The sequence below is a fragment of the Rhea americana genome, unplaced genomic scaffold, assembly GCF_003343005.1.
Source record: "Rhea americana isolate MKP2758 unplaced genomic scaffold, rheAme1 scaffold_1, whole genome shotgun sequence".
NCBI lineage: Eukaryota > Metazoa > Chordata > Aves > Rheiformes > Rheidae > Rhea > Rhea americana.
Window position 1 is genome coordinate 6,654,972 of NW_028185038.1, and position 21,571 is coordinate 6,676,542.

The 21,571-nt window shown below is 36.6% G+C and overlaps 1 protein-coding gene across 5 annotated transcripts in view; it reads left to right on the plus strand.

Moving 5' to 3' along the window:
• Positions 1–18,884, plus strand: part of ORC5 (origin recognition complex subunit 5) — a 79,180-nt gene extending 60,296 nt beyond the window's left edge. For all 5 annotated transcript variants that reach the window (XM_085298336.1, XM_085298356.1, XM_085298363.1 and 2 more), the window contains 2 exons: positions 10,993–11,105; positions 16,441–18,884. In XM_085298336.1, the coding sequence (XP_085154462.1) occupies positions 10,993–11,105; positions 16,441–16,486 (159 nt within the window). In that variant the 3' untranslated portion in view covers positions 16,487–18,884. The remainder of the gene's footprint in view (positions 1–10,992; positions 11,106–16,440) is intronic.
• Positions 18,885–21,571: the final 2,687 nt, after the last annotated feature.

The following is a 21,571-nucleotide window of genomic DNA, read 5'->3' on the forward strand; positions in this document are numbered from 1 at the left end:
ATTTGTAGATATCTTTTGCAATTGCATGTAGCATATTTAACAGGTCATTGAATTTAAATTTTTAATATTTCATGACTTATGCATGGGTGACTGAGAGCTTTACTTTCTGTAGAATGACTTATGCAAGTCTGTGCTAGATATTTATAATCTCTGTTGTATATCTAAATACTTAAATTATGGTTGCAGTTTTTTTTTTAATAAAAATGAAATTTCATACTGTGGGTTAGAACCATCAGTTTTGTGCTATTTTACAGTAAGGAAGTATTCATGGTTTCATTGTTCATCAAGCAGCTAGAGAGGTGAACCGGCTTCCTGAGTCACAATCTTCGTGTTCTTTCTCTTGCTCCTGGCAGGACTAAAATGTAACAGATGTACTGATCTGGAGCAGAATATTCTCTTTGATGTACTAGTGCTGCTGTTTTGGTGGACATTCTGGGAAGGGGGATTCCAGATCTGCCCCTTCCCAGCCACTTAGAAGAGTGACCTTGTAGTGTCCTCTCTTCTTTTGTGCTGCATGATGATGCTCTAGTACCTTGCTAAACTGGAAACTGGACTTGTGTTCCTCCTTGGATTTTGTCTTTTCTGCTTAGGGCTACTTGTGAACAAAGATACCAGAGTATAAGCTTTATATGTCTAGATTTTTTAAGTAAAGATATTGAACAGCAGAATAAATGTCACTCTGAATTGCTTTTGTGTAAGAGCTCAATTTTTAACTTTTTGTCGGGCCAGGATGTAATGTCAGATATGAAATTGAATTTTAAGTAGGCTCTTACTTATATGAAAGTATCTCTCTTAAATCAGGAGAGTTATTTTACATCTTCCTTGCTTGAGGGCATAAAACCTAGTGTGACTCAGTACTGCTTATGCAGATCTTGCTCTGAGCTAGACAGTACCATCATTTCTAATTTCTTAGTATTTACATGCAACCTCATAATAAACTTCTTAAAATATGTTGATCAGTGCATTAAGTTCAGAGTTCAACAGTCTTTTTTAGCTCCATTTTTACAAAATGAAAGCAACTTGAACTGTCATATTTCAGCAGGTCAGATCCGTGTGTGTGAACAATTTCATATCTATAGTTAGACCTCTCAAATGCAGATTACTAGAAGCTAGGAGTTATACCAGGGAAAGGATTTCTCTATACTTTTATTATACTCTTTCCTACATGTCCCTTGCAGACCTTCTGAAGAGGCAGCATACTGGGTCAAGAGGGATATTTGTTTTGTGTGATAGTATTGATGTACTTCAGTGATTTGAGTAGTTTCTATTTTTATGTCTGTTACTGTTTATTCTTACTGCAGAACCACTGAAGTGTGCACATTTTTATCTAATCACAAAAACTGTAGGGTTGATTTCTGTCTTTAGCAGTGCTTTTCTTGAAAAGTGTAGTTGCAGCATGTTACTATTGTTAATCTTTAAAGATGATGAGTTTTTGCATGTTACATTTCAGTGCATCTTGCCTGCTATGGAAATTTTATTAGTGATGGACCATATRCTAGAAAGAATCTGTCTTAAATTGCAGAGGATTTTAAGATGAAGAACACTCAAGGAAAAATATTTTTACTTGTTTACTTGTGCATATTTGATTTGATTTAATAGTCATTTTTCAGAGCCAACTCCCACATCAGACTACCATGTATTTATCATTTGTCTAGYCTTGTGGATAGCATGTCTGTTTTTTATATTTAGAAAATATTTAGGTCAAATCCTCATGGGATCATTGTTTTAATTAAAAATTCTTAATGTCTTGTTTCCTTATACAAGCTTTGGATCAATAGTCTTTCAACACTTAATTATCATAATCATCCAAAAGTAGACTGCAGTTAACACATATATTGAAAATATATTTCCATATTGGAAAGAAAGGTAACTTGATCTCAGAAGATACTCCCAAACATCTGATTCTGAGAAGTGCCCTTCAATTTCATGAATTTTGTTCATGACATATACACAATGCAAATTTTTGTCTTCAGGACAGGTTAGAAATCCTAATTGCTTTAATTATTTGTGAACGCAAAATTATATTTACAAACAAAAAAAAAATATATAGCAATAGGAGAAGAGTAACTTAGATCATTATTTATAGTTTTATGTTTTACTGATACGACATTAAAAATAGAGAGGCCTTGTGCAGATGTGAGTATCAAGTCCTATAGTTAAGGTTCAATATATACTTGATAGCATATTTAAGGTTACTTTTTCTATTTGATTTGTATTTCGCTTGTAATATCTAGGAATACTGCCATTGTGGGATAGAAATGTTACACAGGTGAAGATTTTTGTAGACTTTGGGATGTGTAAGGTTATATGCATGGTCCATTGCATAATACCTGTTCTTTTCATATAAAGATTCAATTCCTTTAAACAATCTTTGTGTTACATTTTTGGCTCTGATGCAGAAATGTATCTTTTGGAAAAAGAATTCTACTTTTGGCAGGTACTGCCTATGTCTTGAAAAATAGCCAGCTTTTGTCTAGTATCTGCTTTCTGAAACTACCTGACTTAAGGAATCGATATAACTGTAAACATCATTCCGTAAGTGTTTCTTTGACCATCTGTTACCATCTTTGGTTGTTCTGGTTTTAAACTATGTAACAAAAGGGGATCACTAGTGAAATATCTGTCTACAATTCATATCTGTGCTCCTTGTACTTAGGAATGCCTTTCCCAGGTAATTACAAAACAACTAAGATTCAGGCACCTGCAACAGATTACAAGTACACAGGATCCTTGGTTTTGTATGTTTTGGAGAATCAAAATAAACTCCCCTATGAGCAGTTCCAGGAGTCTTACAAATTTCTGACAAGATTTTTAAATATACCCTCAAGTACGGGAATAATTTGATCCTCTCACAAATTACCACGTTAAACAAATTCCTAGCATGCCTTTTAGGATAGATCTAAAAGTACTTTAATTGATCCTCAGAGTGAAGGAACTGACTCAGAAATACTGATTTATCCTGGCATCACTCTGTAGATTTTATCCTTCTAATTGATGAACAGACTGAGACAGTGTTGTGAATTGCTTTTTAGATTCCTTCTTCTCCATGTGCAAATTGAGTTAATGCTAAAGTAAATGTGCTAAGAGGAAGAAGGGGCTTTTTCTCAGTGAAAAATCCTGCAGAGAATTATTTGAAAATGTTAGTCTGTGGAAGAAAAAATGTGGAGACTAAAGATGATGGGAAAGTATACGAGAGAATATTACAGAGAAGAGATGAAAGGATGCTCCATAAAAGACTTGAGATTTGCAGGTAGTCACTGAACAAGAAGATCGAGAAGCCAGATTAATTGGAGAGAGCGGATTYTAAAAAGAGTATGAATATCAGGGCAAGGTGAGGAAGTGTCTRCTCAGGGAAAGAAAATTGTAGAATCATAGAATCAGTAAGGATGGAAGGGACCTCTGGAGATCATCTAGTCCAACCTCCTTGCTCAGCAGGGTTACCTAGAGCATGGTAGACAGGGTTGCATCCAGGCGGGCCTTGAAGATCTCCAGAGGAGACTCCACACCCTCTCTGGACAACCTGTGCCAGTGCTCCGTCACTCTCACAGTGAACAAATTCCCCCTCACGTTCAGGCGGAACGTCCTGTGCTTCAATTTCTGCCCATTGCCTCTTGTCCTGTCAGAAGGGACAACTGAAAAGAGTTTGTCCTCGTCCCCTTGACACCCTCCCTTCAGGTACTTGTAGACATTGATAAAATCCCCCCTCAGTCTTCTCTTCCCCAGGCTGAAGAGGCCCAGCTCTCGCAGCTGTTCCTCATAGGGCAGATGCTCCAGCCCTCTGATCATCTTTGTAGCCCTACGCAGGACTCTCTCCAGTAGCTCCGTGTCTCTCTTAATATATACTTGCTTCACTTGAGATTGAAGAGAAAAAACAGCTGGGAAGCCAGCTGCAGAAAGAAGTACTGGATGTAGGGAGTCTCTAATATGCAGAAAGGTGTTCTGTGGTCTTAGGGACATTAGAGGGTAGGATGGTTTGCAACAGGGAGGGAGGGGTAAAGGCAAAAAGCAAGATTCAAGTCTATGAATTTGSCAACATTTTTCCAAATGTTATGTAGTAAATGGAGCACCAAGAGTGAGTAGAATGAGACAAAGGTTGTAAACACTGATTATACAATGGGAAAGTACCATACAAGAAGTAAATTTATGATCTAAAAGTAGAAATAGAAATAATTTAGTAGTATAAAACTCAATGTTGTATGCTTTGGGGTTAATGTTCTTCTGCTCTGAAGATGTRTAAGAATGACTTTAAAGGTGGTGAATATGATGCAAATGAAATGGACTTAACAGTATGAAATTCAAGGTCATATGCTTACGGTGAATAAATGTTTATTCTAAAAACAGAAGTATTATCCTTTAGAAACATGAGCAAAAGGAGAAGGCTTTGGCTGTCTTAATGACTAGCTGAGCCACTAATGTGATGAAGCTCTGAAAAAGTCAGAGGTGTCACTTGTTTAAATCTGTGAAATACCGTCTAGGTTTATAGTGGGTGAAGTAAAGTCAGAGAAGACAGTGAAGACAGAGATGCAGAATAACAAATAAAAAAAGATTTGATTTTTTAAAAAAGTGTTGTTTTAAATTAGTCATGACTAAAATTAATAAGGAAGTTGAAGCAAATTTCCTATTCATGTATCAGTAAGATTCTGGAAGAGTCTTCATGGCAGTCATTGCACTTGGGATAGAATTAAGTACGTTCCTGAAAAAGACAGTATTACATGATGGTTTCAGTAACATGGAATGGTCTTGATCTAGGAAATTCTTTACTYGAGACCTGGAGTAGGATTATGGGGATGTTGCATCATAGTTATTGAAGAAAAATGGAATGCAAATCTCCTTCCCTGCCAAATTGTCGAGACATGCTTCCTAGTAACAGCTAAATGTACCTAATAACATGGTGGAACAAACATTTTAAAATCCTTAAATAGATAACAACAAAAAAAAGGAAAAATAAAGGATAAAAAGAAAAGCCTGATCAGATACAGTGTATCAGTTGTGTTATTGTTGTTATGAAACATATAGTGAATATAGTGTCACATCTGGAACTTGTCAACACATATGTGACTTGAAAGTTTGTTCAGTTTAGCTTGGATAAGTATTGATAATTTAGTGTCATTAGCTTTATCTTTTAAATGTTGGTGTCTTAGTAACTGTAACTGCAAATGGTGCCAAATGTTTGACCTAATCTGAAGAAATCATCTAGAAAAGATGTATTGAAGCTTTGATGAGAATTCAGAAATTAATTTAAAATTGTAAAGTATGGCATATGTTACTACAGATAAAGGATAATGCACAAGATCCTGGAGAGTCAATATAAAATAACAAAGTAATGTTACATGAGAGAGATGCAAAAATAACTAATAGAGGGAACGGAAAACCGCCAAATGCAAATATTTGTGGAGAAAAAGACTTGTAAGGCAGACTGGTTCACGAAGGGTACCTAGCGCAGGACTTGGCAAGTGCATTTGCCGTGCACTGAAGCGTCCTGTATAGCGACCTATTTATGTGTTAGTGAAGTAAGGAGAAGAGAATTTGACTATGTAGCGCCAGTAGGATAGTGTTTGTAATACCTTTTTCTGTTTGTAGCTGTGTGAATGTCAAAAACGTTTTGATTGCATTCAGAAGATGATTTAAAAAAGAGCTGAATTTAAGCTSAGAAAATGATAGCTGAAGCATATACTAGAGATTGCTTTAACTGCCCTCTTGAAGGATACAAGCAGTTTGGAGGGATGTGGAATATGGCAGGAAGAGTGTGGTATACTTAGAAATAYTGGAGTACAACTAGCAGATGGAAAATTTGACCAAATCTTTCAGAAAAGAGGATCCTGCAATGATCTGATATYAACATTAAGATCTGATAAAATATTAGAACATTATCAGATACAGTTGTCTGCTGTATTTTTTGCATGTATGAAAAACCTTACACAGAACATAATTCAAAATCAAAAATCAATTGCTAAATGTAAGTATACAGAAAAATGTTAATGTTTTCCTAAGATTTTTAAAGCTATTTTGATCAACTGCTGGTTTAAATATATATAATTGTAATATTTTATGGTAAGCTTTCTRTTTGTGAGCTTTTGTAACAAGATTGACATACTGAGCATATCCTAGATAAAATTCTGACTGAAATAATTTTGAGCAGTTTTTTATCCTCACATAATTTGTGCTATAGAAATTGAATTTAACTCCAGGAGACTAGTACTTCAGTCATTTTGACTGAAATGTATTTTCTAAATGGCACCTGGTTTTCAAACTGTTTTTGGTTGCATAGCAGTGATTTTAACATCTGTATGAATTTAACTACCAGCAGCAGTGGGTTTTGAACAAGTGCAGTGGGTTGCATTTTTGCTTTAAAAGAACTGTGATAGTGCTGCAAAACACTAGCGCACATAAAAATTTTAATATGACTATGAAAAAATATAGGAGCATTATTTGAGTATACTATAACTGAAATAATGGAAGTTCATAGTATTCTCTTATGTTTGAAGTTCAGAATCATGAAACAGGTTCAAGTAAGGATTGAAAGTAATTTATAGTTAACATTACCTTTTGGGCAAGATAGTTGAAAATTATAGACTGCGGAGATGGGAAGATATCGCACAAACCACTTAGTGCATCTCTACTGCCTCGAGATTGTTCCTGCCACTGTCTTTTATTTGTATTTTGTCTAGTCCAGTTTAAAATGCCCACTGAGATTTGCATCACATTTCTGAGGAAAAAAATGGTTTTTTTCTAACAGCCAGCATTTCTCCTTTTAGTTTTATTTGATGGATTTGTGTATGGGGCGCATTCTTCAAAGGTGCATGTGGCCCCTTTCCTTCATAATTTGTGCAAATTTTTTGCCTGTGATAGTCAATCATTGCTTGCCCAAACTAAATGTGTTTCTCATCATCTCTGATCTGACTTCTRCTGGTGCTGCAGACCTCTGAAAACRTTTGCMGACCCGTCACTGCACGGCTGCCGAGAGCCCGGCTTGGTGCAGGGGCAGCTCCCGCTTCTGGACCTCCGCGCTGTGCCCACAAAGCCGGCCTTTGTCCCCCTTTGGGGAATGACGCTAGGCCCATCTGTTAGCTCAGTCTGATAGGAAAAACGCAGCCTTCGAGGATGGCTTGTGGGTTACTTTGTTTTTTTTTTCCAAAGGATTAAATGTCGGTCATTGACCAGCAAGTCTTCGGGAGCCGTCTGAAAGGTCCTTTCCTCCTGACTGCTGCTGTCAGCCACAYTTTTATGATTGTTTGCACCTTGCTTTTAGCAGTAGCTTTCTCACTCAAATATATTTCAAAGAAAGCTCAGTCCTGGTTGATTTTTTTAAACATATCAATGACCCCTGTTTCTTCGTGTCTTTCAGATCAATAGTTTTTCTTCAGACTCTCTCAATATTCCTGCAGAAAATTCCATTTGCTTATCATTAACAGTTGCTGATGTTCTGACCCTTTTTTTCTTTAACGAAGATTAAATTATTACCACRTTAATTTTTATTTCATGAATAGTAGAATATTACTTGTAATTTCTTTCATTCAAAAAATTCTTAGTAAATATGCTTTTTTAATGTCACCCACACAGTTTTTCTGGCTAGTTTCTAGTCTGTTCTTGCGAAATATTTTTTCAAGCTTTTGTGACATTGAAATATAGCCACTGTAGTCCACAGTATTAAAAAAAAATTTTTTTAAAACTACTTTTTTTGCTAAGTGCAGTTGGTTTGATGTTGCATTTGTATTTTCACAAATATGATTCAAACTTCTGAGATATCATCAGTTAAGATGACATCACCTCCCARGATCTCCCAAGACACTACCTGAACAACTGAAGTAGTAAAAGTTTGAGTGCTTAAATTATGAGTAACACTTGGACCTTAAAAATTAGCAGAACATGAAAATGATAGTGGGAACTTATTTTGCTTACAAATAGATACCCAAAACCTAGTTCATTCTACTGTATCCTGCTTGCCAGATGAGTGCCCTAACTTAGACACAGAGAGAGACTGTTATATGACTGCAATTTTATACAAAATAGATCAGCTCCAGTAGGCAAATTTCCCACAGCTTTTTTCTTCCTATCTGTCCTTCCTCAGCTTGATCTTTTGTGTGCAGAAGGAATCGAACCATCTATGTCCTACAAAGCTTTTTAACCATTTGGTTGTTATGCTGAAGGATGAGACAACTACTACTTATGAATATAGTCTAAGAAGATAGATTCAGCACAAAATATTTCGGGAACTTGTTAATAATTCCAGATCTGTGGAAACTGAATGTTTTCTTTTGACAAATCAACTTACTGCAAAAAAAATGTCACCCAATCCTCTGACTGACACCTCAGCAAGAGTCCTGCTGTGTGTATATGAAGTAGAAAAAAGCAAGAACTCATTGCTTTGAAATGACAGAACTTGCTTGCTGGTTTTGAGTCTTCCTGAACCTGGTGAAAAAATAATGCAAGTGAAGCTCTAGACTGATGTCTGCTGCAGGATTTTGGATTTGCCGTTCTGAGATCCGTGCCTTTCTCCAACTATAGGACAGATGCCTGTAACTAGGTTTTGAATTCCTCTCCAAAGACTCACAGGTTAGGTGTTTTACCATTTAATGTGTAAGCTGTGTTTTAGCAGCTAACACACACATTGTCCATGGTGGAGCTGATCACTGTTTACTCCTCTTAGATATGTGTTCTTTCTCTTTGTCTTTTGGGGCTCTTTGGAGATAAAACCAGTTCTTAACTTGCATGAATGGAAAATGGCAATTCTACTACTTTCTTAAGCAATCTTAGTACCAGCGTTCACTGTTTAAGCACTCATTTAGCTGCAATGACATTTTTATTAAGCTAAATAAATAGAACATTTGTGAAAGAAATGAGTGAAGACTTGCAGTTTGCTAAGTAAATAACTGTTTAACTGATGATCAAAACCTTCATATGTTTTGTAACATAYTGATCCTAAAACATTAATGACACGTAGTATCTAGTCTGACAGTATTTCAGATTTGTAGAGTCAGCTTTTACTAAGCAATTTTACACTGCTGACCTTATGTTTCCTTTACAGCATTTAGTGAGAACTGGATACAAATAGTTACTATTTTTTGTTAAAGGAAAGCTGGAACATTTGTAGTGTAGCAGCAAGGTCACTTTTGCATCCCACATAAAATTTAGATGGGTCTGGCTCCAAGCTATCTTGGCTTTTGGTGTGCTCATTGGAAGCTTTTATGAGCCTCATGCTATTCCTTCTGTGGGACATAACCTGCTTTCACTGGTGATTTCTGAATGTAAGGCCAGCTGCAAGCATTATTGCAGAAATGATTAACCAGTAATAGTGCACTGGGATGTACAATAGAAGTTGTARTAACAGATTCCAGCATTATTTGTCTTCATTGATTGAAGACATTCATTGAATGAAGAATGTGGAAAATTAGTACCTTGTAAGTACTAACAAAAAAATACCAAACACCTAGCAAATTTGAGAATGGTTTCAAGTCAGTGATGATTGTTCAGAGTGATTCCTGAACTGGATTTTAAATAACTTACCATACGCTGAGTTTAGTTCTCTTAAAAGCTCTCCGTGCTAAAAATCTGTAAATCATCTGCTACTTTTAATGTAATTTACAGACCAGAATTATTTACACAGTGTTTATCTTTGTCGGCACAGGTAGACCAATATTCCAGTAACCAAACTCCACACACTTTGCAGAATGATGACATCCAAGCTTTTGTTGTCTAGTGCCATACAAAGAAAGTTAAACACAGGCTTTTTTAAAAATTGCCCCATTACTGGTAATCATAACTTTTTTGTTCCATAGGTAGGTGTCTTTTTATAGTATGTCTACTAAGAGAACACTTTAAGTATTCTTACCTCCTACAAGGTATGAGTGAAGTTCACTTTCAGCAAAAGAATACAATTATCACTGAGATACGTCTATTTGGTTTTTTTAATACTGATAAGAGCTTGCTGCTGCTTTATAGTAACACACATTCTTGAAGGTCTGAATTTATGCTGTCTTTCCTGATCTATATTTCTATTTCTTTCTGTAAAGATATCATTACACAGAGCTAGGTCATAACTGGCTGTTTTTTGAAAGTAGAACTGTGTCAAGATGCTTTATAAAATCAGTGCTTTATGGAATGTAACCTTGTTACRCTGACTTGTCAGCAGCTATAGCACAGGCAAGGGAAAATGTCTCTTCTCCTCCACTTTTTTGTCTTTCCTTCCCCTGGGGCTGAGTGGCAGTAGGGAGACAGAAGAATCTACTTAGATTAGATAGAATTAGATATTTTTTCTAACCGAGAGAGGACAGACTGCTTGCATTTAATGCGGACATCCYGTGACTGCTTTTGTGATACCACAGTCATCGTTTAATGGAAAGAAGGTGTGAAAAATACACTTGTATGTTGCTGTACTGGTAAAATGGCTCTGTCAAGACACTACATGTGTATGTGGACAAATTTTTCTCCTTTCAGACTTTGCTCTTTTTATGCAAAAAATCTTCAGGTCTTTTGCTGTCCAACCTTCCAACCTCTAAAGTTTCTTTAGCTGAGTAGAGTGATTCTATTCATCTGCTCAAAATGCATATGAATTGGCACAATAGTATCTGACTTTGAACAGAAGAATTCAAGAAGAAGTCTTCAGATTTAAAGGAAAGAGACTGAAACTCTGTCGTAGCTGTCAAGCAGAGATACGGAAAATGTCCAACTCATGCTATTCTCCCCCGATAGCCTTTCTCTGATTAGAASTCCATGATAACCCTTGATAGAAAGAGTAAAGGATAAAGCCTATGTGTGTCACTACCTGTGCTACAAATGTAATGGTATAAATACATATATTTCTGGTTCTGCTTGCTGCAGAACTGCATGAAAATAAGGGAGAAAGTATGAATGTTTTTCCAAAGGAATATGACCATATGGTAATTTGGGAAAGATATGTTGATGACAAGTGAGAAAAAAAAAGTAATTGACTATCGCTAATCAGATTTGCAATCTGCAAATTTGTCTAATGTTACTCATGTCTCTTGTTCGTAGATCACCTCACTTGTGACACTCCAACTGTTATCCTTGGTTGGCCATAATGACCAGCTTGATGGACCGAGATACAAATGCACCGTATCTTTGGACTTCATCAGAGCTGTTGCAAGGTAAGCCTGTTAGACACTGTTTAGTGTTTTATGTGCTGGCTGGAATGAGATTGCAAAAGCAGTATTTACTTGTCTTTTTACTAACTCTCTACAGGCCACAACAGGAATCAATAGATAGTTTCTAAGAATGGAGAAAAGGCTACTGAAAAAAAATGCATTGCCTGTTTTTGTATATTTCAGTAGTTCGATGAGATCTTTCCAAAACAGGTCTTCATTGCATTGTTATCTGTACAAACAAATAGAAGAATCCTTGTCTTCAAGAGCTTACAAGTTTTCAAATGGCAAGATAAACTAAAGAAATAACTTTTGAGGAATCAGGACAAAGACATTCAAGTGTTTTATATCATACAAACTGTTTGTGGAGTTCTTCCATCTCTGTTCTAATGATTTAGAAACATGGAACTACCCTTACTCTTTTTTGTACTTGTTTTAATGAGGTGGTGTGTGCTGTAATGAAACTGCTATCATGAAGGAGTGAGGAATGAGAATGCGTAGCCCATTGCCAAGTTCAGACAGATTTTGATCAAATTTCATTTCATCAGTCTATGAAAGGGTTTATATATGATATGGTTGCCTGTGAGTTCAGAGACCTCAGGAGATCCCTTCCAACTCTAACACCCTAAATTTTATTCTTCATATAGAAATGTGGTAGTGAAAGTTTGTGTCCTTGATATTAACGTTTTGGTAACTATCTGTAGACAATATGAAGTGCTAAGACTTTGAAAATCTTTTTCTGTTTACCTAATTTACCTAAATCATACTTATGTGGTAATACAGTGTCATAAGTATTTGTCTTTTAATTAGGTTATTTTGACTTTGAAATGTAGTGAACAAACCTTTTCTGTCTGCTCTTGAATTTACTTTCATATGGTTATCTGACTATAATTCATTATGCTTTAGTATATTGCTAATTAAATGTTGTGAATATTCCTCATACGTGTTTAGGTTTTATTTCCTTTCTTTTACTTACAAAGTTATTTTTTTAGGGGAAGAGCTTTGTTTGGCAGAAGCAGCTCAAACTTTATAGCTATAAATTTTATTTTTATGTCATAGAGAGTTTTACAAAATTTCCAGGGAAGGTCACTTGCTGTGTGAGATACTGAGGCTAGCTCATTTGTTAGCACTTTTCCAAAGTAACCTGAAAATAGATTAGGTTTCCAAGCAACAACCCTTTAAGTTATACTTAGTAAGACCTAAGTCCAAGTTACAGTGTAGGGAAGTCCTAAACACTGGGTTGGACTTACCTAGAAGAGCAATAGAAAAAATACTTGGAAATAAAAATATTGAAATGCAGTCTCTTTTATTAATTTTATTAGTTTCAAATATAAAACAAAACCCCAAAGACTTTCAGTAGCAGTCCATTAACATTCTAAATTTCTACTTGTTGTTAGTAGTTCATCACATAATTGTGTCCAAGCATTGTCTGAGATCAAGAAATACTTGTTAATTGATAATTTCATTGGATTGTCCTTACGCATAAGGTTTTTTCCTCTTTTTGGAGTGGGTAGGGAATTGATACAGTTCTCTCAGATTACAATGTGGATAGTTTGCCAGAAGTCTGCAAGATCTGAGTATAAATCACAAGCAAATGCAACTATTATCCTCTGAGGACTTAAGAAAAGAAAGGAAAAGAATAAATGAATAATACCTAATCAGATTCAGATAATGATTGAAACTCTTAAGCAAGAGAAAATTTCATGAACAAACTTTATTTTGTTTCACTGAAACTAATTCATCTCTTTGTGTTGCTTCAGGGGGATTGTAACATCAGCAAAATACCAGCCTCCTATTTAGTGAATGAATTTAGTGGATTATTGAGAGATATTTTTTTTTCAATATAAAATTGAGCTGATCTTAGTGACATGGCTAGGCCAAAGAACTATTTCAATGTGATACAATTCCATAATCTCTTTGTACTTAATGAAGGTCAAGGATGTAATGTGAAAATACTGCTTCTAAATGTCCATCATTTTCATTACCAAAAGGCATATTATATTGTCTTAATCTGAACTGATATTTCAACTAAACAGTACAACTAAACAGTGTTTGTTGTAAATACAATATAAAAACTATATAGGTTATAAAAATTCTTCCATATAGTTGTTCTTGTGTGATCTGTAGTTTATAAAAAGTTAATCCAATAAGTTACTGTAGATATCCCCAAAATTCATTTAGTTCATTAAGAGCCTTTGGTTTTAAAGTCTGAGAAGAGTTACAGACCCATCAGGAGAGATGATTATGAAATACAGGCAGAAATACAGGCAGAAATACATGTAATACCTCGACAACAGGCAACAATCAGACTCGTCTCGTTCATATGAAGCGAAAACAGCAACATCCCATGCCTGTTGCAACAGCCTGCCTGTTAGCAGTAGGTGGCTCCTATTAGAATAGGAGGCTGGTATTTTGCTGATGTTACAATTCCCCCTGAAGCAACATAAACAGATGAATTAGTTTCAGCGAAACAAAATAAAGTTTGTTCAGGAAATTTTCTCAYGGTAAAAGAGTATGTAGCCAGAGCAGACACCAGAAATGACGTGTTGCTAAAAGAAGGAGAAACACTTAAAAGGCCATCCCTTCTCTGTAACAACCTGCTTTTTAAACTATATTGCAAAGCCTCCCAGCAGTAAAGTCACATATGAATGGTGCCCTGAAAAGGCTCTCGCTGGTAGCAGAGAGGGCTATCTGCTTCGCAACATCGATCACTGTGCGTTCAGACATCGCCATGCTTTTGCCTCTGCTATCTTATTGTGAATACAGAGACCAGTTCATAAACTCTGTACTGATTGGGAGGGTCTGTCCCTAAATTGCAAGATACTTGAAATGACATCCCTCCCCCTGCAACTCTAGCACTCCTAGAAGTTTCACTGACTCCAGGAAAGCTGCCCAAAGCTAGAGGCAGCCAGAACAGAGGACCAAATCTTGTGCTATGCAGGTCATGCTTACCAGAAAGCGCGGTTGTCAGACACTGTCACTTCAAAACTGAATGCACAGTGTAATGCTTGGGCTTGCCTTCCGTTAGGTCATATATATATGTGTATATGTGTATATATACATATATATATATATATATATATATATATATATATATATATATGTTCATCATGTCTATGGTATTTTTCTGTGTGTTGTGAAGAAGGAAATGATTCTGTTCTTTCCAAATAATTTGGAAGTGCTTATGTGCTGTAGGGATAGAATAATTGAGTGACTTGACAGATTTTAAAGTTGGCCTGTGGTTCTTTTCTTTTTTCCTCTTGTTCTCCTATTTTCTTGCTTTATTCTTTTGTTATGCTTTTTTAATTCAGTTTCTTTTCCAAGAAAACTTTATTTAGTTTCTTTTCTTTGTTGAATCTTAAAAAAGGACAATCGATAGATAAGATACAAGATTTCATAAACCCATACATGGGTTTTCTCTTGGTAGATGGGGCCAGCCAAAGGGTGAATCTGTGATCTTTCATACTTTAAGAAGTGTCATTTTTTAGCTGTGCTATAATGTTGCAGCTGCCTGTAGTTTTTACCCAAGTATGGAAAAGGAATATTTGTTGCAGACGAAAAAGATTTACCTCACCATTTCAACCAAAATGCATCTAAATTAAGCAGACCTTCTCCTGATTTTCTTCTTCTCCATTATTGTACTAGTGCTAAAATTTAGTCACTGAAATCCTAAGATACCTCATTTTTGTAACCGTCTCACTTTGCTGCCTAGCATAGTTCCTAATGATAAGCTGAAATGTGCAAAGAACAGGACAGAAAAGTGTACTCTCTTCCCCCTTCTTCACAGCATCCTATTCAAGATGTTCAGCTTGTACTTAATTTTCCTTTTTTTAAGCAAAAATGAAATGTGCATTTTTTAAAGCAAAAACTGTATTTGTGTTGTGGAAAAATGTAATATGCTCTTGTCTCTTCCTGGGATGTTTTAGTCTGCCCATACAAAGTCAGTCTATTTAATACCACAGAACTTCAAGTTTAGGTCTGTTTTATTGCATATAGTTAGTCTCTGCAGAAGTATTCCCATGCTTTTTATGACATACTATTCACGCTTTTGGCAGAAAATAAGGTTAGATATTTCTTTGCTAGAAACTTTAAATTTCCATTTAAAGAATTTCAGATTTAAACTCAACAATTTTCTGAATTAGCAATCCCTTGATTCTTGTTGAATGGAATGGATCTTGTAATATAACCTCTAATGATCCTAGTTGTTATGACACAGTAATTGTTTCATTTAGCTGATAAGGTCAAAAGTTTTAGAGAATATGATGTTGTTTCTGCAGAAAGCCTTATAACTAAAGCACTTGTTAGTGAGCGACACAACATAATATACTTCTAACAATGGCAGTTAATTTCCTTTAACTTTGCCACTGTATTATTAAGTAGACTGTAAGGCAATATCTCTTGCTGTATATCTCAGGAATTTGTGAACTTTTTCTTTGCCTAGTTTGGTGTTTTACAGAAACTTTTTAAAAAGTAGGTTGCAAATTGATGCAYGAACAGAGAATATTAAATGATTGCAGTCTAACAAATAAGACATTCAGTCAGTCAATCTCACTTAGCATTGTGAGAAGTTATTTTTTGCATCATTGAATACTTAAAAAAAAAAAAAACTTTTAATTTTATACTTGTCATTATATGCGGTAATTTGTGTTATTTATTCAAACAGTAAACCCTAAAGTCTGAATGTTAGATTGTACAGCAGAATGAATTTGGACACAAAAAAAATAATTATATGTTTTATTCTACTGCTATTTCATTCTGCCTCCCATCAAAGTACAAAAGTATACATTAAAATCTTCTATCCTATTGAGTGGCATTCTTGTTTTTTTCAAGTTTAGCTATGAACATGGGTCAACTACTGTCAAGACTGAAAGAACACAGACTGCAAATGAGTACAGATGAAGGAGTTAGGCATTACATGCTAAAACAGGTGGTTTGGAAAATGAACAAAACATTCAATAGCATAAAAGACTGCTGCTTTGCATCTTCAACTAGAGTATAATGTTTACCAGACAAAGATATACTCATATCAACTTTTATTTATTTATTTTTATTTATTTATTTATTTATTTATTTTACTTCTTAATGATTGGGAATCTTTCACTTTTTTCTAGAAAGCTTCTTATATTAATTTTAAAAAAATCTTACTAAGTTTAAATACTGAAAAGATAGATACTATAAATAGCATTAGAAATAGTCTTTCATGTTCATTTGCATTTGGAGGGGGGAAAGTATTGCTTGACTTTGATTGTGCAGAGTCTCCCACGTGTGTTGTCTCCAAACAAGTTATAAGTCTTAGCACTGTTAAGATGATTGTTCTGATACACTGTGTTTTTGCTTCTAGGACCGTGAACTTCGACATAATAAAGTACTTGTACGATTTCTTGTGAAAACAAGCTTCACAGCCATATGGACACTGTGACAATGACTAAGGAAGCTGTGTTCATCTCTCTACTTAGCTAGCCAGAGAGAAGAGTATTTTGGCTCTTTTGGATTTGTCCAAACAGGTGCTGGCCCAGCATGGAATCTGATGAAAATACTCTGATTGGTCTAGGTGGATCTGAGCGGAGGACTATTTACCAGGGACCCTGGAGTATTTGGAAGCAATGTGTTAATTATAAACAGCAGGGTTTGAGCACAATCTGTTCTACTCTTAATGATGTTATCTTAACACTGAAATTGCCTGAAACCCATTTACTTAGGACTGCATTTTGCTCTATGAACTCTCCCCAGTGCTTTGAACATGGCAGCAGCCCTTGTTTGTATGCCCAGTCTTTTCACTTCCTCTCCACAGGAATCTTTGCGATTGCCTGCCAAAGCAGCTTTTCCCGAGGCCACCATTTTAGGAGAGTGGAGTAACAAAATACAATAAACATAAGAACATATTTAAAATCAATCTTGTATCCTCCTTTCTCTTCAGTCATATGTAGGCAGACTGTTATACTGTTACAGGGAGATCACAATGATAGGAAACTCCCCAGTTGATCATCATACTAGCTCATTTCAGACTATTCATAAATGCTAGCTGTGAATCTATTTTTAGCAAGATTTTTTATTTAAAAAATTATCAACTCATACAATTCTAACCTGATGTCAAATTTTAAAGGTTCTGTTTTTATTTTAAGACTTGATAATCCTTTTAAGCTCGTCTGGTTTTATTGTGTGCAAATTACAGTATTTTGATTGAACACTGTTGTGTGTTTTTATAACAGTATCTAGTCTGTAGGGAAGGACAGCACAGCTACCTTTCTATCAGGCAGGTAGAAATTCAATGGATGATGGAGTGTCTCTACAGCAGTGCCCTAGAAGAGACAGAATAGTGAATAATCAAAGTATTGTCATACCATAAATCTTTGCAGCACAGAGTTAAGAGGAAAACATAAACTCTAATTTGAAATTGAATATCAGGCTATGAACTTGATCCATGTGGAAAATATACTCCAATTATAAATTGTGTCTAGTTTACAAGTAGAGTTTTCCGAACTGCCACTGCTGCCCAGCTAAGGACTATTTTAATTAGAATGTGGAGTCCTGTTCTTCGTAAATCTGAAGGATTGTCTTCCTCTTGAAAACTGAAGGCTCTGCTCCTAAGTGCTGACCTTTGACTGTCTGACAGTAGATGACCATGCTATGTTGACCATTCTGCCTTTTTTTTTTTTTTAAGAGGAAAAATACCCCTCTTTATCTCAGGTAATGAAAATGGTCAAATACCCTAGAATATGTGTAGCTTTTTTCTTCAGTCATGAATTTGTGGCTGGGCTTCTGAGTCTGGATTTGGACCCAAATATATGAATTCCAGGTGAGTCAAAGCAACAAAAGCCACTTTCTGGCCATGCTGTCCTTTTCCCCCTCAGGAGAATGTGAAAGGCAGGAATGAGTCATCTCCGGGATCCTCTTCCCTTCCTACCGCTGAGTTGAATCCAACCCTGCACCTGTCCATGAGGTGGCAACATTTGTCACACTTGCTAAAGTACTTGGATGCAAATACTTCACCTGCTGCAGAATGTTTATTGCCTGTCTTTGTTTTCTAATAAAAATAATTGTAAGATGAACTGTGGTTTGCACTGAACTTTATAGCTGCATCCTCTTTTGGAGCTAGCGAAGGGCTGAGCTCAGCTATCTCCAGCATGACTAGCTAGGGCTGAAAACTGGAGAAGCAGGAAAGTTTGAGCTTTTTTTCCAGACATGAACTAGTCCCATTGTGCAGTGCAAATCAACAGCAGTACATCATAGCTTTCTGTAATACCTGAAGTTATAGGGCCAGAAGTTGCTATTATGAAGCCTGATGGGCTTGATACTAGTTTGCTAATACTAATCTGGGCTAGCAGTTGCTTTATGAAGCATGGTGGGCTTGATACTAATTTGTTAAGTCCTACAAGTCCTGGGTGATAAAATTTCAGAAACTGACGCTGACCTTGTCTGCAGCTATCAACAAAGTGAGGCAGCGCTGTACTGCTGGGGAGGGACAATGCCAGCTTGTGAAGCTTCCTCTCAGTGGTAGTCAGGATGTCTGAAAACCTCAGTACCTACCAAGCACACTGCAAGAAGCATTTCTTTGTAAAGCTTTACTACCAACAGCAAATTACAAATAGTATACCACTGTCATTTAACCTACATAAAAATAGGAGAAATTCTGAAAAATAAGGTCCAGATATGCATATCAGCAGAATAGAAGGCAAATACAAAATACAGGTTTACTGGTAGCCTTGCATAAGTTTATTGATGCACAATAAAATCAGGTCGTGTTAGAGATACATTATCAGCCTATGTTTKTATCTAATCTTGAACTGGAAAGAAATAAATAGAATTTTTGCCAGGTTGCTTAGTATACAACCATTTTGGAAGTGTTTTATTTATTTATTTTTTTAAGCTGTTTGTGATGTGGGTTGAAGAGAGATAAGATGAGGAACAACAGTTACAAACAGAAAAACAGAAAAAGAAAGACCAAGTATAATCTTTTGCTAATACGATAGTGTGTATGGTTGAATTATTTTCAGTTACATCTTTTATCAACAATATAGATACATAAGCACTCATACTTGCTTTTAGCTGTACCTAGTGAAATACAGTACCTCTTATTTTAATGTTGAAATTTAGTTGTTTATTTGAAATGAGGCCATACATATGGATGACCTGGATGAGGGGACGGAGTGCCTCCTCAGCAAGTTTGTCGATGATACCAAGCTGGGAGGAGTGGCTGACACACCTGAGGGCTGTGCTGCCATACAGAGACCTGGACAGGCTGGAGAGCTGGGCAGAGAAGAACCTCCTGAGGTTCAACAAGGGCAAGTGCAGAGTCCTGCAYCTAGGGAAAAATAACCCTAGGCACCAGTACAAGSTGGGGGCTGACCTKCTGGAGAGCAGCTCTGCAGAGAAGGACCTGGGAGTGCTGGGGTGCATTAGGAAGAGTGTTGCCAGCAGGTSGAGGGAGGTGATCCTGCCCCTCTMCTCAGCCCTRGGGAGGCCTCATCTCGAGTCCTGTGTCCAGTTCTAGGCTCCCCAGGACAAGAGAGACCTGGAGCTACTGGAGAGAGTCCAGCGTAGGGCTGGAGCATCTGCCCTAGGAGGAACAGCTGTGAGAGCTGGGCCTGTTTAGCCTGGGGAAGAGAAGACTGAGGGGGGGATCTTATCAATGTGTACAAGTACCTGAAGGGAGGGTGTCAAGGGGACGRGGACAAACTCTTTTCAGTTGTYCYGTGTGACAGGACAAGAGGCAATGGGCAGAAATTGAASCACAGGAAGTTCTGCCTGARCGTGAGGGGGAATTTSTTCACTGTGAGAATGACAGAGCACTGGCACAGGTTGCCCAGAGAGGTTGTGGAGTCTCCTTCTCTGGAGATCTTCAAGGCCTTCCTGGATGCAACCCTGTCTACATGCTCTAGGTGACCGTGCTGAGCAGGGAGGTTGGACTGGATGATTTCCAGAGGTCCCTTCCACCCTTACTGATTCTATGATAAGTGATTTTTCTTTTCAATGTTGCCATAGAGTTTGTGGTGGATGCCCAGAGAGGTTGTGGAGTCTCCCTCTCTGGAGATATTCAAGGCCTGCCTGGATGCAACCCTGTCTATCATGCTCTAGGTGACCCTGCTTGAGCAGGGGGGTTGGACTAGATGATTTCCAGAGGTCCCTTCCAACCTTACTGATTCTGTGATTCTGTAGCTTTTCTTAAAAGGATTAAGACCAGAAYCAATTCAAGACTTAAGTGTCTATAACTGCTAGACAGACAGTATACATRGAAAAGGCTAAATGTGCCATGTTTCAGAGCTGATACTCAATATATGCCTTTGCAGGTCAATATTTCATGTAAGTTCTGTTTCAGGTTGCAGTTGGGAAAACATCCTTTTTGCACAATGTTAAATACGCTCACTTGGTTCTCCAGCTTTTTCAGTAGTTTTGTTACTTCCATATAGCAGATCATCTCCCTCAAAACTACCGAGTCCCAAATTTAGGGAGCGAAATATAGCAGACATGAAATAAGGGTCTTAGAAATTAAGCACTGAGAAAACTTAAAATGCTGCTGATATTTTTTTTGCTTTTTTTTTTTCACACTAGCCTGGTGATCATTTCTTGTGCAGATTGGAAGAAGGGTACAAATTTTTGTGGATTGTAGGTAATTTGAAATGAGGTTAGTTGAAGAATGAGTAGTTACTGAGGAGCCATTAGACAGAAACAGTGTTCTTACATTGAATACACTTTTGTGCCCTTTTTGAAAGATATCTATCAGTGATATAAAATTTAAAGCTGAATCAGCAGAATATGAGAATGAACAAGATAGCTGAAGTGTGGMTGACTGATGTAGGTTATAACTATGCTGATGATGAATAGTAGGATTTGTTCTGACAAACCAGAAATATTTCTATATATCCATGTCAATGAATTTATAAATTACTGTCAAGTGTCTCAATATATACTCTAGCAACCCTAGCAATATTGCATTTGGAGACTCCACTTCCATAGGTGAAGTCTAGCCTCTCTGAGCCTCCCTAGAGCCAGGAGTTCACCCACTCTACAGGTGATTTTAAGAACTGTGAGATGCAGAGCAAGACAGTTGTTAAATCAAAAGACCTCACATACTTTGTTTAGCAGGATGTATGTACTTAAATAAATTTATAATTTGTCAACCAAAAAACATTATAAGACTGTAGAAATTCTATAAACTTACAGCTTCTGTCTTCAACTGATCCAAACTCACAGGAGCTGGGGCTTGTTCTTAGAAGAATCAGATGGAAAAATAAAYACAGGTATCAAAGAGTTGCAGATAAGTGCCCTTGTTGCCCTGAATTCATCAGCAGCTGTATTTTCATATATGTAGCCTGGAGATTTTTTTTTAAAAAAAAAAGGCTTTCAAGAGTGCATTAACTTGTGTGCATTCTTTTTCAATAGTGATTTGTGTTGCTGTAGTTCTCCCAGAACCTGCTACTTCTGCCATAATAATCCCCCTGCTGTTGCAATTTCCTGCAAGTTCTAGTGCTTTT